Below are 21,561 nucleotides of genomic sequence, written 5' to 3'. Positions count from 1 at the left end.
GAATTAAGTAATGATAATGGTATAAGATTGATTACTTTTGCAACCTCAATGAATTTAATTGTGAAAAGAACCACTTTTAAACATAAAGATATCCATAAATATACCTGGTCTTCTCCAGATGGTAAAAGTCATAATCAGATAGATCATAGTCTCATTGATAAGAGAAGGCATACTAGTATAATTGACGTTCGTACACATAGAGGTGCTTGCTGTGCCAGTGACCATTATTTAGTAATTGCTAAATTAAGAGAAAGACTCGCAGTGATAAATCATAAGCAACAAAATCTAAAAGTTCTAAAATTTAATACAGGAAAATTTGCTGATGAAAGAATTAAGAAAGATTACCAAATTAAACTGTCCAATAGATTTGATGTTTTGCAGGATTTAAATGATGATGAAAATATAAATGAAACAGACGTAAATAAGAATTGGGAGCACATACGTAATGCAATAGAATCAGCAGCTAAAGAAAGTATAGGATACCATAAACCGAGAAAAAGTAAGCCATGATTTGATAATGAATGTCAAAATCTAATAGAAATAAGGAATCATGCTAGACTTAGGTGGTTAAATAACTCTGATGATACAAATCTAAGCAATTATAATAGAATAAAGCGAGAAGTTAACCGCACGTTTAGAAGTAAAAAAAAGATTACTTGAAAAGCAAAATTAACGAAATTGAAACAGCAAAACCAAAAATATCAGAGAATTATATAAAGGTGTAAATGAATTTAGAAAGGGGTGGCAACCTAAAGTAAACTTGATAAAAGATAAAGACTGTGATTTTCTAGCTGACCCAAGCGATATTCTAAATAGATGGAAGTTAAAGATGCTATTAAAAGGCTAAAGAATAACAAAGCACCTGACATACGAGGTTTGGCTAGAAAAAAAACGGACTGATGCTATGAAATCTTTTATTCGGCATTTTGTACAACAGGAACTTTATCTCCTTCAAAGTACTCCCCTGCACGATCTGTACACCGCTCCATACGAATTTTCCATTGCTGGAAGCAGTTTTGCCAGTCATTTTTGGAGATCAAGTTCATTACATCTGTCGCTTTTCTTTGCACAGCTTCTACTGTCTCAAATCTGGTTCCTTTTAGGGCGGACTTCACTTTGGGGAATAAAAAGAAGTCACAGGGAGCAAGGTCCAGCAAATACGGCGGATGTTCTAACACTGGGATGCCATATTTAGCCAAAAATGTCTTCACTGACAGGGCCGTATGGACAGGAGCATTGTCTTTGTGCAGAATCCATGACTTCCGTTGCCACAAATCAGGTCGTCGTCTTCTTACTCGCTCACGAAGGGTTTTCAGCACATTAATGTAAAGATGTTGGTTTACAGTTTGACCCTCAGGTACCCAATGAACGTACACAATGCCTCGAATGTCGAAAAAGACAATCATCATGGCTTTGAATTTGGACTTGCTCATGCGAGCTTTCTTGTGACATGGCGAACTCGGGGTCTTACAATGCATTGATTGGCGCTTTGTGGCAGGGTCGTACGTGAAAAACCACGATTCATCACAGGTTATCACTCTCTCTAAGAATGTAGGGTCTGTTTCAATGTTCTTCAAAGTGTCCGTACAAATGTTCACTCGAGCTTCCTTCTGTTCCAATGTCAGGTTCCTTGGCACGAGTTTTGAACACACTTTACTCATGTTCAAATTCTCGTGTAAAATTTGTCGAACACTTTCTTTGTCTATTCCTGTGATTTCAGCAACTGTTCTAATGGTCAATCGACGATCTTTTCGAATCACATCACTCACTTTTTGAATGTTTGTTTCCGTTTTCGACGTGCATGGCCGTCCTGAACGTGGGTTGTCTTGGATCATTTCCTGTCCTTCTTTAAACCGTTTAAACCACTCAAACACTTGTGTGCGTGATAAACACTCATTCCCGTACACAGATTTTAACATGTCGTACGCTTCTGTTGCGGATTTCCCCAGTTTGTAAAGGAACTTCATATTGACACGCTGTTCCATTTTAATACTCAGCATTTTTCCGACGGAGCACAGATGCACGTTACGCTTTGTTCAAGTGCCACAGCGAAACTGAGAGGCCTGCACCCAGGGCAATTAGTCATTCTGTAGGCAGGCTATGGTAGTATAGAATCATGCATTGCTCAACCTTCGCGCATTCGTTGTTTGCCAATAGCAACATCAATCCGTTTTTTTTCTAGCCAAACCGCGTAGATTTAATACCAGCTGAGTTAATTAAATATGGTGGAAATTCATTAATATGTCAAATTCATAAATTAATTTGTTTAATATGGAATACAGAAGAAATCCCTCAACACTGGAAAGAATCCATAATTGTACCTGTGTATAAAAAATGTGATAAAATGAACTGCAATAATTACCGTGGAATTTCTCTACTCTCAACAACATATAAAATATTATCTAACATTCTTTTAACAAGACTAACCCCATATGCTAATGAAATTATAGGTGATTATCAATGTGGATTTAAACGTAACAGATCAATTTTTCACATTAGACAGACACTTGAAAAAAAGTGGGAATATAATCAAAATATCCATCAGCTATTCATTGATTTCAAAAAAGCATATGATTCGGTCAAAAGAGATAAATTATATAATATATTAGTCTAGTTTGGAATACCTAAGAAGCTTGTTAGTATGATAAAAGTATGCACCAGTGAAACAGAAAGTAAAATTCGTGTGGGTATTATTGTGTCTGACAAATTTACAATTCATGATGGGTTAAAACAAGGAGATGCATTATCTCCATTGATCTTTAATTCTGCCTTAGAATATGCTGTTAGGAAGGTAAAAGAAACTAAAGAAGGACTAGAATTAGTGTGACTCAGTTGTTAGCATATGCAGATGATGTAGACTTATTAGGGGATGATATAAATACAATCAAGAATAATGCTAAAATATTTTTCAAAACTGCTAAAGAGATAGGTTTGGATGTTAACAAAGATAAAACTAAATATATGCTTACATGCCAAAAGCAAGTGTTAGGTAATAATCAAAATCTAATTATTGATAACTCATTTGAACCAGTTTCCAAATTCAAATACTTAGAAGTAATATTAACGTGTGAAAATTATATTAAAGAGGAAATAAAAAGTAGGCTTAATTCAGGAAATGCATGTTACTTCTCTCTTCATAAACTTTTGTCTTCTCGTTTAATATCTAAGAAACTAAAAGTTAAAATATACAAAACAGTAATTTTGCCTGTAGTATTATATGGGTGTGAAACTTGGTCCCTTACATTGAAAGACGAACATAAATTGAGAGTATTTGAAAATAAGATCCTTACGAAAATATTTGGACCTAAAAGGGATGAGGAGACAGGTGAGTGGAGACTTGTATTCATGTCCAGATGTTATTAGAATGATTAAATCAAGAAGACTTAGGTGGGCAGGCCATGTGGCACGAATGGGAGAGGAAAGAGGAGTTTACAGGATTCTTGTTGGGAAACCTGATGGTAAGCAACCTGTAGAAAGGCCAAGACGAAGATGGAGGGACAACGTTGAGATGGACCTAAGGGAAATCTGTAGGGATGGAAAAGAGTATATAGATCTTGCTCAAGATAGGGACAGATGGAAGGCCTGTGTTGCTGCAGCCATGAACCTTCGGGATTAAGAAGGCTAGAGAGAGAGTTAGAGGAACATTTGGCAGAGTGGAGGAAGGAAGTTGGCAGATCATGACAGATGGACAGCTCTCTGCAAAACCTCAACACTAATAGGTAGAAGAGGATCGGAATAAGTACGTACCAACAAGCAGATGGCAACTTGGTCCAGCATATCTACAATTTTCTAAAAAAACATGCATAATGTAGGAGAAAAATGAACAAAAATTGCAATGTATAATTTGCCTACGGTTATCTTTGCTGCTGATTGAGCAAACATATTAAGTGGCTAGGAATGAAATTCATTGATGGGTTGATAGCAAATTGATGTAATGAATTATTGTTACAAGAGATTATATTATTATTTGTATCCTGTATTTTGTTGCTGTTTACAGAATAACTAATGCAAAGTGTTGTTACTCAATAAATTGTACAAAATGCAAAAAAGCCCACTAAATTCAATTTTCACTTAGACCCAAGCTCCACCTTTGAGGACAGCCTGGATTCAGTTTATCAAGAACAATTTCTATTTTTCTTTTATGATAAATTTGCCAATACTTATCAAATGGTTATCACTGGCTAACAGAAATAAATTAGCCATAATTTAAGAGATCATATACTTCACATCTTTTATTGTAAACCATTCTTGCTCTTAAAAACTACTTTTGAGTTATAGTAAACTCATAGTTTCTTGACAGTTCATCGTCTTCAGAATGAGGAAAAAAAGTTGGAACTTTAGTTTACATGTAAATTTAAATTTTAACTTTCCATTTTCATCCTAAAGATTTTAAGAATTTAAAATATTAACAGCAACTAAATGAGAGGTTTATTAAATGTCATGAACAAATTTATCTTTTTAAGCTAGTTCCCAGCATTAAATTTGAAAACCTCAACATAGTTTTTGGGGCACCCTATACCTAGAAATGCTTTACAAGTAATATATATATATATAATGAAGGATTCTCTACTGTAAATTACTTACAATTACATTTAGAGGCTTGGAAAATACACATTTGTATATTCACAGACGAATTATCTTTATTATTACAAAAAAAATTAAGAAACAAAATAGAAAAGTCATGTCAAGAGAAGTTCAGGTAAGAAGCACATGAGGTTCAAGATCACCACTTAACAGCATCACTCTTGAAATAGTTCCCAGACAGTGGCTGTATGGTGCGCAGCTGCAGGCTATAAATAGGTCAGGCAGGCTCTGTGTCTCACTTCCCTTAGTTGCCTCATGCCAAGAGAAGAGAATTGCAAGCACTGGGAAAAAAGATCTCGCACAAGAATCACTTCTGATTACATCAAGGATCACTTTACACATGCCCTTTCCAAGAAGCAACACTAATAACTGCTAAATAAAACACATCTCGTTCACTTGTTTTAGGTAAATTGTGGAAATGGCTATTCAATTATAGCTTTTCCTTGAAAGGTCATTGCACTTGCAAGTTTTTTTTTCTTTTTTTAACAAAAAAGTTTGCATGTAGCAAGGGACTTTTAGGGCAGTGATGAATCCAAACTTCATTTATTTGTGCAGGTGGCAATTTTCTTCAGCTGTCATACACCCAGTGGATGTTCATTGAATATTATATATATATATATATATATATATATATATATATATATATATATATATATATATATATATATATATCCAGGGGAATTGGGGGGGTTACAAGAAATCCTATACTTTTTGTCCAGGGGGGCAACGACCATTTACATCTATGTGAAATGACAATTGATGTTGGCTTCAGAGGTTTAAGGGAGAGGGTGAATAATTATTTTACATGCATTAGTTTTAGACTAAGAGAGGTAACTTGATTTAAGATATAAGGGTGATTATTAATTTTAGACATATGGAGGGCCAGTTGTTTACCTACACAAAGGGGCAATTGTTAATTTTAGACACAAGAAGGGGCAATTGTTAATTTTAGACACAAGAAGGGGCAATTGTTAATTTTAGACACAAGAAAGGGCAATTGTTAATTTTAGACACAAGAAAGGGCAATTGTTAATTTTAGACACAAGAAAGGGCAATTGTTAATTTTAGACACAAGAAAGGGCAATTGTTAATTTTAGACACAAGGGTAATTGTTAATTTTAGACACGAAAAAGGGTAATTGTTAATTTTAGACACGAAAAAGGGTAATTGTTAATTTTAGACACAAGAAAGGGTAATTGTTAATTTTAGAGGTTTATTTTAGACATCAAAGCATGTGGAGGAGCAATTGTCAATTTTACACATAAAGAGGGTTAACGTTGACTTTAGACATCCCACATAATGAGGGAATTGTTAATCTTAGATGTACAGCTTTACCAAGGAGAAAGACCCTGGCAAAAAAGGCAAACTAAAGTGAACAGTTGTTTGCTCTCTCTTCTGACCTTCCTTTCAATTGTGCATGTGTGCTGTTTGAAGGAACAGGATATGCAAGTGTAACAAACATGTGCTTGAAATAAACAGAAATAAGGAGAACCCATTTTTTAAAAAATATATAAAAGAGTTGCACATACACTTGAACTATTATTCAACATAATTGCCACCTGAATTCAGGAATTTGTCATAGCATAACCTCATCGAATAAGGTTGTTGCCCAGCCACTCCCATTGACCATCCATCAACTCCAATCGTTGAAATCCCAACCACAGGTCCATTGCTCTAAGCAAACTGTAAATTCCATTGCTTTGACAAGGCCATCAGTCACAACAGAATGTCTTCCTTGTCCACCTTCATCTCGCACATCACTTTGTTCCTCTTGAAATTTCCAGCACCATTCCCTCATGACCTTCTCTCCATACACGGCATTCATTCTGCGATGGATTATGGCTGTGCTATGGCACTCTGTTGGCAAAAAGCGAATTACACCACAAACCTCACATTTGGTGGGAACTTCTATTGTACCTGCCATTGATCTCCACTCACTATACACCAAGTACTGAACACACTGATCAGCCACTTGGTGTGGCTTGAGACGTGACAGCTTATTTCTGCATGTATGCCATGGTGCTGCAGTAAGTCACGTGCTAATACAGTCAGCTGGAGGTTGAATTCTAAATAGCCTACAAATTTACACTAGATAGAGATGAAGGCAACGAGATTTTGACTGCGATGCACATTTTGGCAACAGAGAGGAAGGGTAACGATACAAGTAACTGACTGCATCATTTACTCTCACATAGATTTGAAAACTTTATGGCAGTACCAGAGGTTCTTATTTTCTTCATGGTACAGCTGTATGGAGGGACAACTGTTAATGATTGATTGTTAATCTTAGACATAGGAAAGGGGAAATTGTTAATTTTAGATGTAAGGAGGTTAAATTGATAATTTTAGATGTAAGGGGGGAAATTGTTAATTTTAGATGTAGGGGGGCAGATGTTAATTTTAGATGTAAGGAGGGGTAACTGTTAAGCTTAACCTTTAGTCTGCCGCGCGAGTCTGACGAAAGTAAGCCCAGTGTCGCAGAGCGCGAAATTTAAATTTGTATACTTATTGGAGAAAAATTGTAATAACTCTGGCACAATGGGACCAATCTACTTCGGATAACTTTTGTTTTGCAGCTAAAACATCAGCGCATGCAACCGTGTACAATTTGGAACCCCCGACCGCAGGGGGGTTACGGGCAGGGGCCGCAACTCCCGAATGTCAATGAAAAAAACCAAAAAATATGGAGTTTGCCCCCTTTCTCTTTGTTATTTTGGGAAGATCACACAAACTTTTGCATTTTTTTTCAACGAATGGACCTTTTGTAACAATGAAACTTGTTTTATGTTTGTGGGTGCAATACAATTTGAATGATGAGCCATTTTTTTTTATTTTTTTTTTTTTAACAAAAAATAGCCAATTTGCATATTACACATAAAATTGTTATAACTGACACTATGGGACCAATCAACTTCGGATAACTTTTGTTATGCAGCTAAAACATCAGGGCATGCAACCGTGTACAATTCAGAACCCCCAACTGAGGGGGTTTCAGGCGGGGGATGCAACCCTCGAATTTCAATTAGAAAAGAAAGAAAATCTGGAGTTCGCCCCCCTCTTCTCCGGCTATTTTGGGTAGAAGATGCAAACTGACCCCACCCCCCACCCCTTAGTGAGACCTCCTGTTGCAAGCAAGCTCCCAAACTTCAAGAACAAAGATGACTCTGTGTGTCACATTCGGCATTCTTAACTGGAAGGGAGGAAGTTTGGATGACATGATGGCGAAACTTGTTTGGAAAATGATTGGTGTTTCCACCCCAATATAAAAATATAAGTGTGGCAAACCATCAATAATTTTATCTAAAGCTGCATGAAGACACTTATTTTTTTGATTTAAATTTAAACCAAATTTCAACTAAAGGTTAAATGTAAAGGGGCCAGTGGAGGTGATTAGGGGGTGCAAGGGGCAGTTACCCCTCCACTGTCTGCCACTTTTGCCCCCACACTTTGCTAAACCTTATCTGCAAAGGGAAATATACTGTCTTTCCCCCCCCCCCCCCCGTTTCCCCCGGTTTTGGAACACAATCGCCGCCACCAAAGGGGCTGATCATGAATGTTAGACATAAGGGTCGTAGTTAATTTTATGCGTAAGCAGGGAAGATCGTTAATTTTATAGGTAAGGAGGGTAGATCGTTAATTTTAGATGTCAGAAGGGGGAGTTGTTAATTTTAGATGTCAGAAGGGGGAGTTGTTAATTTTAGATGTCAGAAGGGGGAGTTGTTAATTTTAGATGTCAGAAGGGGGAGTTGTTAATTTTAGATGTCAGAAGGGGGAGTTGTTAATTTTAGATGTCAGAAGGGGGAGTTGTTAATTTTAGATGTCAGAAGGGGGAGTTGTTAATTTTAGATGTCAGAAGGGGGAGTTGTTAATTTTAGATGTCAGAAGGGGGAGTTGTTAATTTTAGATGTCAGAAGGGGGAGTTGTTAATTTTAGATGTCAGAAGGGGGAGTTGTTAATTTTAGATGTCAGAAGGGGGAGTTGTTAATTTTAGATGTAAGAAGGGGGAGTTGTTAATTTTAGATGTAAGAAGGGGGAGTTGTTAATTTTAGATGTAAGAAGGGGGAGTTGATAATTTTAGATGTAAGAAGAGGGAGTTGTTAATTTTAGATGTAAGAAGGGAGGGGGATCTTGAGTTTTTGGACACATCACACCACTTTACAGATACATCTCCAACCCTACTTTGGCCAGTCAGCATACAAACGAGGATAAGTGTAGCACACGCACTGAGAGAACTGTATGCCCACAACCATTCAGGGTCTGACAGTTGCACATAAGCGACACTGAAGCAGATGAATTGCAATTTTTTTCTGGCTGATTAGTAATATTTTGACAAGGCGGTGCCTCTGCCACCACAATATAATCCCTCCCCTCCCTCCCGGCACTTTACAGGTTATGATGTGACCACCAGACAAAAGTGGAGCCTGGGCCACTGATAATCCTACCCAGCACCATCACTTACAACAGGTCTTTATGACCAGCAGACGAGGCGGAGCCTTGGCTACTGAAAATAATCCTCCAAACACATCATGTGTCCAGGGACTGAACACCGATTCATTAGATATACACACTACCGGAGGACGAAGGCAGAATCAGCCTCCGAAATGTAGGTATTTAATTATTTAATACAGTGGTTAAAAGTCCAAAACTCAAGATGAATGAATCACCACTGATCAGCTACAAAGAAGAATTATTAATTTTAGATATAAGGAAGAACTGTTGATTTTAGACATCAAGGATAAGTGAGTCAGTTATTTTTATGCTAACTGAAGATTTGTTGATCTATGACATCCCCTGGGTAAATTAAGGTGGCATGATTGACATTGTGGTCTGGGTGTATACAGTGCCTCACGTATCAATTTGACTGGAGGCTGAGTGGTTCCCAAAGCAATATCATTGGGAACAGAAAAAATCTAAGTGTTCAAAGGGATCAACGATGTAGTTATGTGGATAAAAGATCTTAATCAATAAATTAACTGAAAACAATAAGGTAGGGTCTTTGATTACTATGTGGGAGACCTAGATTCGATTGCCAGGTGGGTGATCATTGGGAATTTTTCAAATGTTCCTGCATTGAGCACCTCGTGGGACTCATGTTAGTTTCCAATCTATGCATGCCTGGGGGCAACCACATGGAAAAGGGGAAAGATGACAGGACCATGTTACCTCCTCTATGGCTAGCATCGAGATTGTGCAGAGCCCATACATACACCCTATGTGCCTTCGTGGCATGATGAAATGAACACATGATGCCCTTAAGAAATACATATTTATTTTGCTAATATTATTGACAGTTTTCAAAGGTTACTACAGTGCTAGAGTACATTGTATTCTTAATTCTACATTTTTCTGGCATACTGGAGTCATATGTAACTGGATGTTGGGTGTTGGTTTTATTCAACTCTCGCGTGCAATAACACAACTTTGACCCTACCATATAAGTGAATAAGAAAGTTTTGATACAAATATTTCACTATTTGTGCCTTTTCAAAATTAGCCGTCACAAGATAATTCTTGTTCTTGCACCTATGATTTGTAAAGTTCTACCTTTGGCAAGTATGCAACAGCGGATTGGAGAGGAATATTTTGATTAGCAATTTCCTGTTTGACACAGGATTTCTTACTTGGTGATACAGGTTAGTGCTAACAGGAATTGTGAATTTTGTTTTTCTCAATGTCTACCCTCCTCCTGAACTTGAACCAACGAAGTCGGGAAGAACAGAGACATCCACAAACCTACTTCCTCATTGGGTGAATATGGGAATCTAGCAATACAGTGGAAAACCATAAGTCACATTACCATAGAAAACCACCTTACTACGTTGGTTCAGTGATTAGCACTCCTACCCCATATCAAAGAAAATGACAGTTCTACTAGAGCAGGCTTAGCAAATGGTCTAATATTGTTTCCAGCCCTTGTTAATCATCACTACTGTAGCACTACAGAGAAGGTTTGATGCAAACAACAAAACTGCAAGTGGTGATTACTCTCAGTGATACTGTTGACACCTCAAGTGGAAAACTTTGAATTTTTTATGTGGTACTATTTTATCACGTCATGACGTTGCTCCTGATAGTAATTTTATGATTTTTTTCTTAACTTTATGTGTTTGTGTGAACAACATTTTGTTTTAAAAAAAGATGAGAGTGCTCCAGAATATGATGAATTAGAATTTCTGCATGTTGTCTGGATTTATAACAATACTTACATTAACGAAAAAAAAAATTGATCCAGGAAACTAGGATTAATGCTTGTCATACTTCAGGGCTAAATATCTCAGCTTTTTCCTCTATTAAATAAACAAGTTGGAATTTTCGAGGGTGTATGTTCAGTCACCCACTCACCTACACTTATGTCCTGCCTTGAATTTCATCCATGTTATTGCACTTAGTTATCAAAGTGCAAATGTGTTATCAAATAAAATAGCTTTCCTGTGAATTCAGTGGACAATCTGCTGCTTATGATTATTTCGAGATTTCAATTTCGAGGAAGCAGTATTCTGGTGATGTGATGTGTCTTGTAGGCATGATCTCAACTTCCATGTGGTTAGACAGTCTGCTGTAAAGCATAACTGCACTATATTACCATTTCATTTTTAATGTTGATGCTTTATGTATTTCGTGACATTGGTATTAATAATTGAGGTGTTATTTGGCAACTAAGTTCTCAGTTTGATGGAGGAGCGAAATGTCACCTACCTCTCGGAGTCCAATTTCAAACACTGGAGTGGTGGGTGTCACAGTCAGATGGTGCGGAAACTTTTTCCCAGGAAAGAAAAAAGTGACAGCTAATGGACATAATTAGGTTACTCCTGTAACAGTCAGGTATAGTTTTTCGCTGACATAAAAGCTACAACCATCAATAATATGTGAATATTATGAAACATTAATTCAATATTCTAATGAAAGTACAGTATATCTTCAGGTTTTACAGTATTCAAGTCGTAAATTTTGGACAGGCGCTCATCTGACTGTGAAAGTGAAGTGAATGAAAACAAAGCTGGTTTTCAAATTTAAGTTGACTATGAAAATGACATTTTAGGATAGTACTCTTGAATGTTGCTATTTATTCTAATATGAGTTTGATGTACACAATTCTCATCCATTCATAACTTCTCTTACAAATACAATGAAATACAAAAATAATACAAATTATTGGGAATGTAATTTATTTTACAAGGTCAAAATTGAGAAATGCTACTTTTCAATGTATAAGAGTAAATATTAGGAATTGGAGAGTTTAATTGCTATGGGTACTCAAAAGGTATCGGTCAATGCAGGGATAGGAATCAAATCTTCTACAATTAGTCTATACTTGACTATGATTATTCCATTTCGATGTTTTTTTGTGAATACACGTGTATCCACAGATATTTTGTAACGTAGATTTCAGTACACTTGACCCTCTGTACCCCCTGGAGGATGTGAAATATTGTGCATGGTTTATGAAGATTGTGTTGTTCATGAACATTTTCAGTTGATTTTAGCTCTAGGAAACGTGTTCTTGTGCAGTAAAGTACGTCTGTTACCTTAGCGTGTTACTTTACCGTGTAGCAGAACAACCCGAAAGCTTCGTGCAAGTGAATATAGCACCTAAAACGACTTTTCACAACAGCAGCTATAATTGTACGTAGTTAGGTTAGGATTGTTAGGTTTGGTGCTGACAGTTATTTTCGAAGTATCCTTTCGCTATTTTAAGTGTGCATACAAACAGTGGGGGCGTCGACCCACTGTACCCCCTCTCGAATTACGTCAATTTATTTTTTTAATCGATAGATTTCAACGTTTTACGTAATATAAAAGTGGTTCCAGCGTTAGGAAACCACAAATAACGGAGATATTTGATCGCAAAATATGACCTGCGTAAGCACAAGAAACTCCTATTCCGGACTACTATCGCTTATTTTTCCCATAAAAAATTCCCGGAAAGCAGCAAAACTAACACTCCTAACATTACTATGACCCCAAATTTTAACTATGTTTGTCTAACCTAACATTACATGGTTTATGGAGCTATCCGTGAATGACGTCAGCGAAAAATTTTAACTGCAGATTCGCGATTACGAGGTCTAAATTATTGACTATGCAAAAAATTAAAGAAATTGGGGAACTGTCCGGTATTGTAAAATCATGCCACAACCATTTCCAATACGAACGAGAATATATAATTTTCAAAAGTACTAACCTTAAAACAATGCACTTTCTGCTACGTGGTTGCCCGGCCGAAGAACGCCAAGATACTGAAAATGTTGATACACTCCCCAATATGCATTATCAATGAATAGAACTTACAATACTAGTTTACTATCCTTCGGACAGATTTCTTCATTTCTACAGAAGAAACTACTTACCGTAATAAGTTCCTGTAGTATTGTCTAACATCTGGAAGGTGTTTTGTGTGATGTGGGAATGTTTCATAGCGGAAATTCAACCATTGACGCATAGCCCCACGAACCATTCATAAATAGCCCCATGAACCATTTCCGGTAATGTTAGGTTAGGTAGGGTCACAATAGTTAAAACTTGTTTTGGAAAAAATATGCGTAGCCCCACACACCATTCTCGCATAGCCCCACGAACCATTGACACACAGCCCCACAAACCATTTGCGGTAACGTACATTCTTCAGTTACAAAAACACTTTTATTTTTTAAAAAAAATGATCAAAAAAACGTGAATACAGGTTAAAAAATGATCCGCGAAGCAGATAGGTAAGTACAAATGTCAAAAATTGACGAAACTCAGAAGTTATAGGTGTCCGAAGGATAGTAAACATTTACCGAACTTACCACACTAAAAATGCACGCCCACCTAAAGGTAAAGGTAAAAAAAAAGGTAAAGGTAAAGTGTTCCCCTGTGCTTAGCACCACGCCATGAAGGCGTATAGGGGGTGTGGGGGTAACGCCCCACACTTTCTTGATCCGGTCGTGAATGGGGTGATGTGATCAGCATCACACCCCTGACCGCCTTTACCCCCCCCCCCCAGGGTTTCCCCCAGGTACCCATTGTTATTCGACACTGGGTGGGCGCCGGGGCCGCTTCCAACGTTAGAAAAGTTCCTGGATTTGAACCGGCCGGGGATGGAACCCGGTACACCTTGCAAACAAAATCTCAATACGATGTGACATGAACCGAAACATCGTCTGCAGTAAATTTCGCACGGCTTGATGTAACACCAGGATTGCCAACCTTCTATCTCAGATATTTCCAACACTGCTCCAAGTTAGAAAACACAAATAACGTAACATGTTCCTTCATATCACTTGCAGATGGCAAGGATGAAAATGACATCATAAATTGTCCCATCAAAAAACTCTCATTACTACACTATAATACATCATCAAAAAACTATCATTACTACACTATAATAAACTAAACTAAACCCACAGCGCTACAGCCCTTGAAGGGCCTTGGCTTACCTACCGACTGCTGGTCTCCCTCCCACACTGTTCCTCCGTCACCTGTTATAGCGTGGAGGTCTTAGACCAGTATTGGGGTGACGGGTGATCAGCCCGACGAACCCCCAGCCGTAGTTGTAGGTCTTCTTGACCGGGTTCGCTCACTCACTCGGAGCTTCCCAATTTCCTCACGATGGTGGGTTGCCACCGGCCCTATACGTAGGCCGAATAAATTCCGACCAGAGCCGGATTCGAACCTACGCCGTCCCGCAGCAAACGATCTCAAGACGAGTGAACACCTTAACCCGCTCGACTACGGAGGAGGACTACACTATAATACATCTCCTAAAGCTAAAAACCACACAAATCGTTCGTATAGAACATGATCTTCATAAATGACACAAAAATCATCACCTTATCGTGGGGGTACGGAGCGTCGACGGTACCCAAACAGTTTTTACTAACAAAAAGCGGCGAAAATACTCTGAAATTGCAGGTTTTAACTTACGTGGGCCATTCTTTGGGATAAAATATCTCTCTTATTTGTGCTTTCCTAAAGCTGGAACCACTTTTACATTACGTAAAACATTGAAATCTGTCTATTAAAAGAAAATTCGACGTAATTCTCGAGGGGGTACAGTGGGTAAACGGCCTCCTATCCAGGGGCATCAAGAAAGGTTTTGAGATAGGTATCGGTTAAAATTCCAGACCTGTTCGCTCCATTCCTACCATCACAAATATATATATCATTCCAAACTGTTATTTTTATTGAGAACGAAAGTATTTCCATCACTGACATCGTAAAAATTACTTGATAATTTTTATAAAACAACTTGCAGCGAACTACGCACTTTCAATACTATGTCGTGTGATAATGCGATGCGCAATTGGTGTATCTAGTGACAGACAGATATTCCATATCTCTACAAACCGGCTTTTACAAACGTACGAATTCAAGTTAACTGATAAGCAGTACAACTTTAAAAAACTATCTACGCATGCGAAGTTTCTTCTAAGCAGCGCATTCCATGTGGATACATGTGCTTGTTCAAAACCTTTTTTTGCTTACGCAAAGATGAAGATTTCAATGTGTACATACCTTTTTTCCGCCGTTTGTCTCTTCGTTTTCTAGGTTGTACATCTCCAGACATTTCGGGCGGTTAAAGGCCCGCAACGCGAGCTGCACTCCGACGTAACGTGAAAATTTTCTCTCGTATCACGTAGTCATCTGTCCACCTCACTGTACCCTAGCATGCAGCTTGAGCATTGAGCAATGAAGAGGCATTTGACTTCAAATAACCTGTGGTCACCTGCAAAGCTGACTAGCAAGTAATGCCTAAAATATAAAACCATAACTAAAGAGATTGCATTAAATCAGTTTATTTCATTTATTACAAAAAACAATAACTCTTTATTTTACAATGTACTTTAAGCAATTATATCCAATATTTTTCTCTGCAGACTAACGGAAATGACGTTTTCGTCGTCTTGTTCGGCGTATTTATACATTCCCCGAACGCTTGAAAAACTCGATCCAAATATAGCATAAACAACACAAAATCTTGCATTCCAACAAATTATAATTGACAAATTATAATCTTTAATTAATACGTATAGTATTAAACACCAACCCGCTTTTATCCTGACCTGTATTACTTTCTAACGCGGAGATAGAGATTACTCCAATCAGCGATTCCAACCATAACATAATAGTTCTAAACTTTGCAAAAAGTTTGGGTAAAAAGTTCCACATTACGCTTATTTGTAATAAGCATATAAAGTGAAACTTGCCCAAGCTATTAGACCTTACAGTGAAAGTGGGGTCTGAATCACGAATCACTTTGACGCCCCAATGCGTCAGCGTTACCACTACGCCACAGGCAGGCCAGTGGCGTATCCAGAAGTTGCAGTTTGGTGGGAGGGTCGAATTTCAGTTTTAAGCTACACGACCCGACAGAAATTTTTCTGTCCAGTATCAGTGGCGCAACCACAGGGGGGCGGGATGAGCATTGCCGCCCACAAGCTTGGACCGAAATGAGTTCTAGGGGAGCAAACATTGACGGCCAAGTTTACCTGCAGGGGGCAATTACTGCCCACAACTTCAAATTTTATGCACATAAAAATACATACGACGCCGAAAGATCTAAATGAAAATAAGTTGTAAAATTGATTGATTGATTTGTGGTTTTAAATCCACTTTACGCACAGAAAGGCTAATCGGGACTGGACCTACAGTTTAAATTGGAATCCGAACCACTGTGGCATGTACCTGCACCGAGTATCGAACCTGGGATCCCTTGATCACAGCGCGACGATGTTACCACTACACCATCGGGGAGGAACATAAGTTGTAAAAGGGAGAATACATAGGCGTCCCATGAAATTATTTGCACCCTATTAAATCAATATTGATTTCAGCCTGCAAAAAAATTTGATCCAAAAATGTTCTTGCTCGCAATTTCGCATTGTTCTCTGTAGTGCACTGTAAATTTCCAGACAGAAAAATAAGACTTGTCTTCATTGATTTTCTTTAAAATGTATGAGCAATTGTTTTGAAGAAAGGGAGCGTGCACATTTGAGAGACAATTTATGTAATTCTTGCTGTTCGTTTATTATGAGATAGATGAATTGATTGTGTAATGTATTTAAGTACTAATACATGTTATGTATCAATAAAACTTTGAATACGCACACAATTTAGTGTCCACATCGCTCCACGTTGCATACCGGTATATGTGAAACATATATCGTGCATGAAAAGTTATACATGTTAATGAAAGAAGAATTATATTTGGAATGTATTTATCAAGCATTTTTTGTCTTTCAAAAATAGTTTGTGTGCGCTTGTTTTCCATTAGTAATATGAAATTCAACGTGTTCAATGAATAAATCAAATCGTTTGTTCGAACACAAATGCTTTAGCACCAACTTCTATCCCCCCTTTTGCGTAATTTACGAGGATGATAACGTCCTTGATACTACTAATAATAATAATGTTGGTCCCGAGTTCGAATCCCAGCTTGGACATAGATGTTTGCGAGTGTTCATTCATCAATTTTACCATATCATCACTCATCCTCATCTTCGCAAAATAGCCAAAAGTGGAACAAGTAGCAAAGTAAAATAAAGCAAATCAATAATAACAATAACAAGAATAATAAAAATGTTATAATAATAACATTATTATTATTAAAATTATTATTATTATTATTACTGGTACGTTTAGCTTGGTACTTGCCCCCCTCAGACAAAAATTTGTGGTTGCACCTCTGTCCAGTATACGCTTATGTCTAGAGTATACGTTACAATTTAGCATAATTTAACGGTTTAAGAGGAACTTTTTTTTTTATTAAGGTTGGCAACGTTGACTCGAATTATTTTCAACCGAGGAGTTCCGTTTGTGTTGAACTGTGGTGTTTGAGCGAATGTTGTGTTGGTGGATGTTTTCAAGTTGTATTCGAAGTGATCAGGTGGTTGTTTTAGTGAGGGCAGCGAGTTCTTTTAAAACATGTGATTCTTTTGGGTATGACAAAAATTGGTATTTTTGTCATACATAATGTGTAGCAATCTGTTAAACTTTTTGAGTTGATCTGGAAGGCGTTGTGGATGACCAAATGACATGGGAATTTGTACGAAGCGGCATTTCTTGTTAACTGTATGTTTGCTGCAAGTGGTAAGCTATGTTGTTCACTTATTTATTTTTTTATTACTTTAAGATTGTCATGAATACCTCTTCAATTCAAATGCTGTAACTTTGTAGTCGTGAATTTCATTTTGTAGTGAAAAGTCAAGTGTGTTTTTTGTTGACCTTAGGTCAATGCTTTGAGTTTACCTGAGTATAGCTGGTTGATACATCCTATGTAGTTCAGGCCTTTTCAGTTTGTGCTTTTAAATAATGGAGTATATAATCTAGTATATATATATCCTTAGCATAACGCGACTTACGCGGGCTCGAAAATTGATATGTATAAATATAATATTTTCCATTATTATATTCCACCACAGTGACAAAGATTAAAATTAATTCTTTCCTAGTTAGGTTACATAAGTTATTCTTAGGTTATATAAGGTTTTCGTTCAAAGTGGACCTACATTTTACTTTATATTTGAAATACAGTAAATTAATTATAATATTAAGCGATAAAGCTTTTTCCTCAGAGCTGTGTACATCTTCATATTATATTATGCTATACGCTGGTGCATCTTAGATGCTGGCAAATACCATACTTTTATTTAAACATTTATATTATTTCCGAGACATATGGTCCGGACCACCAGCCCCAAAATATATTTCTAAATATGTGCCTATGTATCATCAACTCATGTCCCCTCCTCCTCATGTCTTACTGAAAGGTGTAAGTGAAGATAGTTTTGGTGCTAAATGTACCATTGCTGCCCCTTTCCTACATAGAGATAAAATTGGGAATCCTGATTATACACACACAATTAGCGCGTGCCAAATGAAGCAGGTGTTGGCCCTTGACCCCTTGGTATTTGACCATATGACCTCAAATAAGGATTTACAAAGCAGTTTTTAAAATTCATATCTCAAGAAGGAATAAAGCTAGGAAGGTGAAATGGTCATATTTTGAAGTTAAAGAAGCCAATAATACATATTACCTGGTTGAATGAGTAGGCCTATTACAAACAATTTTGACCAAATAGCTATTCTATGCTTTCAGTGTTCGAAGTTGAATAGCAAAAAAAGCACCCCAAATCTGTTTAACAATTCTGTGAAAGAAATGTCATTGCAGTTTTCAATTTCTTCATGTTATATTTAATATATTATGTTATACTTGAAAATAAGGTGATTTTTTGCCTTGTAATCCAGGGGTCCCGGGTTCAGTACTGGGTGGTCGAGTCCCGATTAGCCTTACTGTGTGCATAGTGGACTTAAAACCCCAACTCAATCAATCAATAAAGTGATTTATATTGTAATCATTTATATCCACTGCAGGATAGCTGACACCATGTTGGATGCGACCTATGGCTCATGAGCAGTGCTCGAAAAATTGTCTTCAAAGCAAGGAGCCAGCTCTGAAAATCAGGCGCCAGGAAACCACCTACTAGCAATTGTGCATACTACAGTATGTTTCAAAAGTTGCGCAATCCAAACTTTGAAAATGTATATCATGAAAATCGTAAGATATATTTACACCGGATTTTTTGCACTAAACTAATCCTGTAGGCTATCACTGGGCTCATAAATTTATGTTAGCATTTATGTAAATAAAAGCAATTACATTATTTAAAAAAAAAAAAAAACATTGTTAATTTGCTGAAATTTTTCAGAGAACTGATTTTCAACAATAAATACCAACTCTTAAACAATTTGTGGGATCATTTGTTGGTGTTTGACTGGTTGTAAAACAGTTGCTTTGTGAGGTACAGCAGAAGCAGGCCATTTTTATTGGAAAACCTCTTGCACATGAGTGTAAGAATGAGTAGTAAAATACTCTTAAGCAATGCACACGCACTTCTCCAATGAATATGCCATGCTGAATCAATTTAAAAAAACATTCACAGTAGCAGCGAAAGTGAGCGAAGGGAATTCAGTGTAACCAGGGCAACCTACGATTCTCTCAAGAGTCCAATTTCGGCACAAAATCTTGATTTACGATTTTTCACGTAAATGTACAGTCAATAGGTAGACACATCTTGCATTCGACTGTTGGCAATATTTCAAACTGCTAGTGTTGCCATATATGGAGATATGTCCCAAAACTTGGCACTTTTCACTCAACCCATAAAATCTCCAGTCAAAAATTCATCAAATGCTGCACATGACCAATATTTATTTATTTACTCAGAGTTTCAGATAGTCTTATTTGGCCATTTTACACTGAAACAACATAAAGTAGAAACAAAGATAACAAAAGTTAAGAACAATAACAAGATGTGATAGATTGTCACAAATGACAGACCAATATGGCATCAGTCATCATATTTTTCTTACTCAGTAGTTCATTTCTGGAAAAATTTGAATGCTGCTTTCTGTTAGTTATTAATTTATATGGTACTAGTTTACTATCCTTCGGACACATTTATTTATTTTTACAGAAGAAACTACTTACCGTAATAAGTTCCTGTAGCATTATCGAACATCGGGAAAGTGTTTTGTGTGATGTGGGAATGTTTCATAGCTGAAATTCATGTTGTTCGTTGAAAATTAATTCTCCGACGGAGAATAGCTAGCCCCACGAACCATTGGCACGTGGATAGGTTAGTTCTGTTAGGTTAGGAAACATAGTTAAAATTTGGTGTCGTGTTAGTATCAGGATCTAGAAATTGGAAATAATTGCGAACCATTGGCGCTAGCCCCACGAACCATTGGTGCGTGGTTAGGTTAGGAAACATAGTTCAAATTTCATCAAAACAACGTTGATACGCCTTCAGCAAAGTTCCGCGAAGCAGATACGTAAGTACGAATGTCAAAAATTGACGAAATGAAAAAATTAGAGGTGTCCGAAGGATAGTAAATTTTTACCATTTATATAATTTTATGTATGGAGTGAACTGATAATTTTAAGCATTGAAAAATATCTCTTACGGTTTACATGATACACATTTCCAGAGGTTGGGTTGTGCAACTTTTGAAACACTGTATAAGATGCTGAGCATCACGGTATACAGAACATCGCTAAATCATTTGAGGAAGCAGGAAATGGGGTGTTGGGTAAGAAATTGTTACGGACTCTATGGAATGTTCACAACGTTGATAAAAAAAATCACTAACTTACGCTCTACTGCAATTTGAACTTAGAATCATCAGAATTTTGTACATATTATAGCAAAAGATCACAGTCGCCAGGCTGAAATCTTTAGTTGCCATGGCGACCTGGATTTTTCGAGCCCTGCTCATGAGTTTTTTTAATATAATTTTTTCTACAAGCTAGGTAAGGTGAGGTAAAGTTACCCATGCAAATAGCACAGTGTCATGAAGGCACATTTAGCGGATGTGGGAGTAGGGCTCCACACATTCTCTATCTTGGCTATTTTGAGAGTGATGTGATATGCACCACACTCCAGCCTCCTTTGCCCCATTGTACCCATTGATTTGACGCTGGGTGAGCCCCAGAGTCACTTTATGTGGGGACAATGCCCGAATAAAAAAATCCGACTTTCGATCACCCTACCACTAGACCACCACTGACCTTTTCTACAAGGTAGGCATGGCAAAAATGTTTTCAGTGATAATTTATTCCTTGTTTTCAGAGAATTCACCACTGAAATCTCTGGAAACATAGGGTTTGTGAGTGTACTAGGGTTTTTTTTCTTTGGTCTAGAAATGCACAATTTTATGACTGGTTAAATCTACATACCGCTCATGAACAACAGTTTTTGGTGCTATTTCAAATAATTTTGTGATTTGCTGGGAAGTAAGATATGAAATAATGGCTTCAACCAGAGCCATCATACTGAGATGTAAACATATTTTAAGCAACTGAACACCGATTTTCAAACAGGCCATGCTCACAGCCAACATGTTCACATCAATTTTGTGGTTCGGATCCCACTTGAAACTGTAGGTCCAGTCCCGATTAGCCTTACTGTGCATAAAAAAAAAAGGTAAAGTGTTCCA

The 21,561-nt window shown here is 37.2% G+C and overlaps 2 protein-coding genes across 10 annotated transcripts in view; one reads left to right on the top strand and one right to left on the bottom strand.

Annotated features, from left to right (window-relative positions):
* The window catches only part of LOC145991156 (uncharacterized), a 75,197-nt gene extending 59,941 nt beyond the window's left edge, over positions 1 to 15,256 (bottom strand). For all 7 annotated transcript variants that reach the window (XM_083126972.1, XM_083126975.1, XM_083126978.1 and 4 more), the window contains exon 1: positions 15,079 to 15,256. In XM_083126972.1, coding sequence (XP_082983098.1) covers positions 15,079 to 15,130 — 52 coding nt within the window. In that variant the 5' untranslated portion in view covers positions 15,131 to 15,256. The remainder of the gene's footprint in view (positions 1 to 15,078) is intronic.
* Positions 15,257 to 17,382: 2,126 nt separating this feature from the next.
* NKAIN (Sodium/potassium-transporting ATPase subunit beta-1-interacting protein) overlaps positions 17,383 to 21,561 on the top strand; it is a 53,199-nt gene continuing 49,020 nt past the window's right edge. For all 3 annotated transcript variants that reach the window (XM_083126968.1, XM_083126970.1, XM_083126971.1), the window contains exon 1: positions 17,383 to 17,652. In XM_083126968.1, the coding sequence (XP_082983094.1) occupies positions 17,599 to 17,652 (54 nt within the window). In that variant the 5' untranslated portion in view covers positions 17,383 to 17,598. The remainder of the gene's footprint in view (positions 17,653 to 21,561) is intronic.

This window comes from Lepisma saccharinum, chromosome 8, assembly GCF_977018435.1.
Source record: "Lepisma saccharinum chromosome 8, izLepSacc3.1, whole genome shotgun sequence".
In the NCBI taxonomy this organism is placed as follows: Eukaryota; Metazoa; Arthropoda; class Insecta; order Zygentoma; family Lepismatidae; genus Lepisma; species Lepisma saccharinum.
Note: the sequence above shows the minus strand (reverse complement) of the source record. Positions and strands in the feature narration are given on the sequence as shown.